This window comes from Diospyros lotus, chromosome 8 (assembly GCF_014633365.1).
Source record: "Diospyros lotus cultivar Yz01 chromosome 8, ASM1463336v1, whole genome shotgun sequence".
Lineage (NCBI taxonomy): Eukaryota > Viridiplantae > Streptophyta > Magnoliopsida > Ericales > Ebenaceae > Diospyros > Diospyros lotus.
This window is the reverse complement of record NC_068345.1, coordinates 31102767-31105089: the sequence shown is the minus strand read 5'-3', so window position 1 is coordinate 31105089 and position 2323 is coordinate 31102767. Positions and strand designations below refer to the sequence as shown.

General features: G+C 40.6%; 1 protein-coding gene across 1 annotated transcript; it reads right to left on the bottom strand.

Annotated features, from left to right (window-relative positions):
- Positions 1-708: 708 nt before the first annotated feature.
- LOC127807123 (uncharacterized) lies at positions 709-1946 on the bottom strand. The gene has a single exon (XM_052344764.1). It carries the CDS (start codon positions 1613-1615, stop codon positions 989-991), a length of 627 nt encoding a protein of 208 aa, XP_052200724.1. The 5' UTR covers positions 1616-1946; the 3' UTR covers positions 709-988.
- Positions 1947-2323: the final 377 nt, after the last annotated feature.

Genomic DNA, 2323 nt, shown 5'->3' with positions numbered 1-2323 from the left:
TAGAGTGAGTTGGTGGTGAAGAAACCAGAAGGCGTGTCAAATGTGTATATACACTACACTATAGGACATTATAGTCATTTTACCTTGTTTGAAAATATCTTTTGCTTTTATATATATATTAAAAGTTTACAAATATCAATAATCACGAAATTCTTTTTCTAAAATGTTTTTTATATATATTTTTTAAAAAACAAAATAATCAGAGAAGGTGGTATTTTCTATTTAAACTTATAACCTCTCTTAAGGTATAATAATAATAATAATAATATGATATAGACGTCATTTTTTTATACATAAAAACAATTATAAATATTCATATCATGAAACATAAAAAAATATACAAATTCACAACTTTATATTTTACTTATAGGACAATGTTGATCAATTAAAATCTTTTAAAAAACAAAAAATAAATTTCAATCACAGACCGTATGAGCCTAAATTTCATAAAAGCCAGATATGTTGTTATTACAATAAGGGCCCCACCAGTTTAAAAAAGGAGTTTTACTTAAAATATTTTCTACTTTTACACACACGGTAAGGTTTGCTAGCAGCCAGAATGCATGCTCAGTTAAGTTTTTTCTTGCGGCCCATAGTATATATATTATGGATCAGTCCAGTAAATGAAGCCCAAACCCAATTGGGTTTTTATAAATTGTGGGCCAAGCCGAAAGCAGATCCGCATTAACATTTTTCCTTGGGGCATGATTGTAAATAAAGACCAAAACGTGAGCTTTCAGCTTTTATTTCGAGAACAAGTACAGAACATAGTGGGGAAAGTAAACACCAGCTCAGACACTACTTTTTCTTTTCTTTTTTTTTTTTATGAAAACAAAATGGATAGAGAGACAACCTGAGAATATCTTAGGCAAATTACAGGTATATTTTTTTGCGCACCCCAATTCAAAAAACACAGGCGGTGACCACAAATACAAGCATACCCTCCCTTGGTTATGCTTTTATTTACAGAACTAACACCCCCGATCTTTCAACGGAGCCGGAGAAGTCGCTGCAGATCGTCCGTGGCTCCCGCGTCGATTCCGGCCGCCTCCCCGTTGTAGCAGCTTAGCTTCGGCCTCAGAGAAAAAGTCGGCAACGGCAAGCTGCTCGGCGGGGGCGAGATAGTGAAAACCGTAAGATTCCCAGACAGCGCCGATGACAGAACCCTAGAAACGTCCTTCGGGTCGGGCCCCAACGGGCCCGTTGGCGCAATCACCAAACTCTCCTTCACTGATTTCGAATCCCGTCTTGAATCCGCTCTTTTCGGATTCCCCATCGGCTTGGATTTTTTCGGCGTCAGAGATTGGCCCCTCGATCTGGAGCTAGTTTTCCGGTTAACCGGAGAGTACGAAAGGGCTCTGCTCCGAAGATTACTGCCGGAGTTTGGGATCGGAAGTGGCAGAAGAGGCGGTTGGTTCCGCAGCAGAGGATTCGAGGAGGACAGATAAGCCGGCGGAGCGTGAAGGATACCGCCGCCGTGATAGTTGTTCAATATAGGAGCTAAGTTCTCAGATCGCTGCGAAACGAGAGGCCGATCGGCTTTCCTAGGATTTCTCGACTGCTTGTAAGGCGAGACTGTTGGATCTGGAGACGAATACAAAAACACGGCCTCCATTCCCTAAATTTTATTTTCAAAACACGCGAGACCCTAACCCTAATTTAAGATCGATCAAGAAAAGAGGCAACGATCTCAAACAAACAAAGATCGGCCTGGGAAACTTAGATCTTCTGATAGAAAGGGATAAAAAACAAAGATTAAGCTAAATATGATACGATTAAACAGTAAACAAATTAAACCCTAGAATCTTTCGTGTTAAACAATAATCATCAGAAACATGATCGTGAACAAACCAGTTCAGATCAGATCATAATATACAGAAGAGAGTAGAAGGTATCAGAAGTATCTATGGACCCCAGAGCTTGAACAAGACCTTCATGAGTCCTGATCACACTTCGAGATCTGTTTATATAGACGGGAACTCCAACGGCTATTATTATAAATGTCAATTTAAGTATCTAAATAATATTTTCAATTAGAATTTTTAAAACCTATCGGCATAGAAAATTTAATGATTTCATCCTAATTTACCGACAACCGCTGCGGTCGGCTGCCCCGTAGTCCAAGGCCGCCGATGAGAGAGGGAGCCGTTGGATATTTTTAGCCGTTCGGGGGATTGTGACCGTTGGATCGTGCTCTCAGTCTCGGGTTCCTCGAAGCCGGTCTGGGACGAAAGCGACGTGGTGAAATCCTAGCCATTAATGTCGGCTGTGAGGGCCCCACAACGTGACCTCGTCTACAGGGAATTACGTTAGGCGGGCGAAT

Coding starts and splice junctions, on each gene's coding strand:
- LOC127807123 (XM_052344764.1), bottom strand. CDS start 1,615: ATGGAGGCCGTGTTTTTGTATTCGTCTCCAGATCCAACAGTCTCGCCT.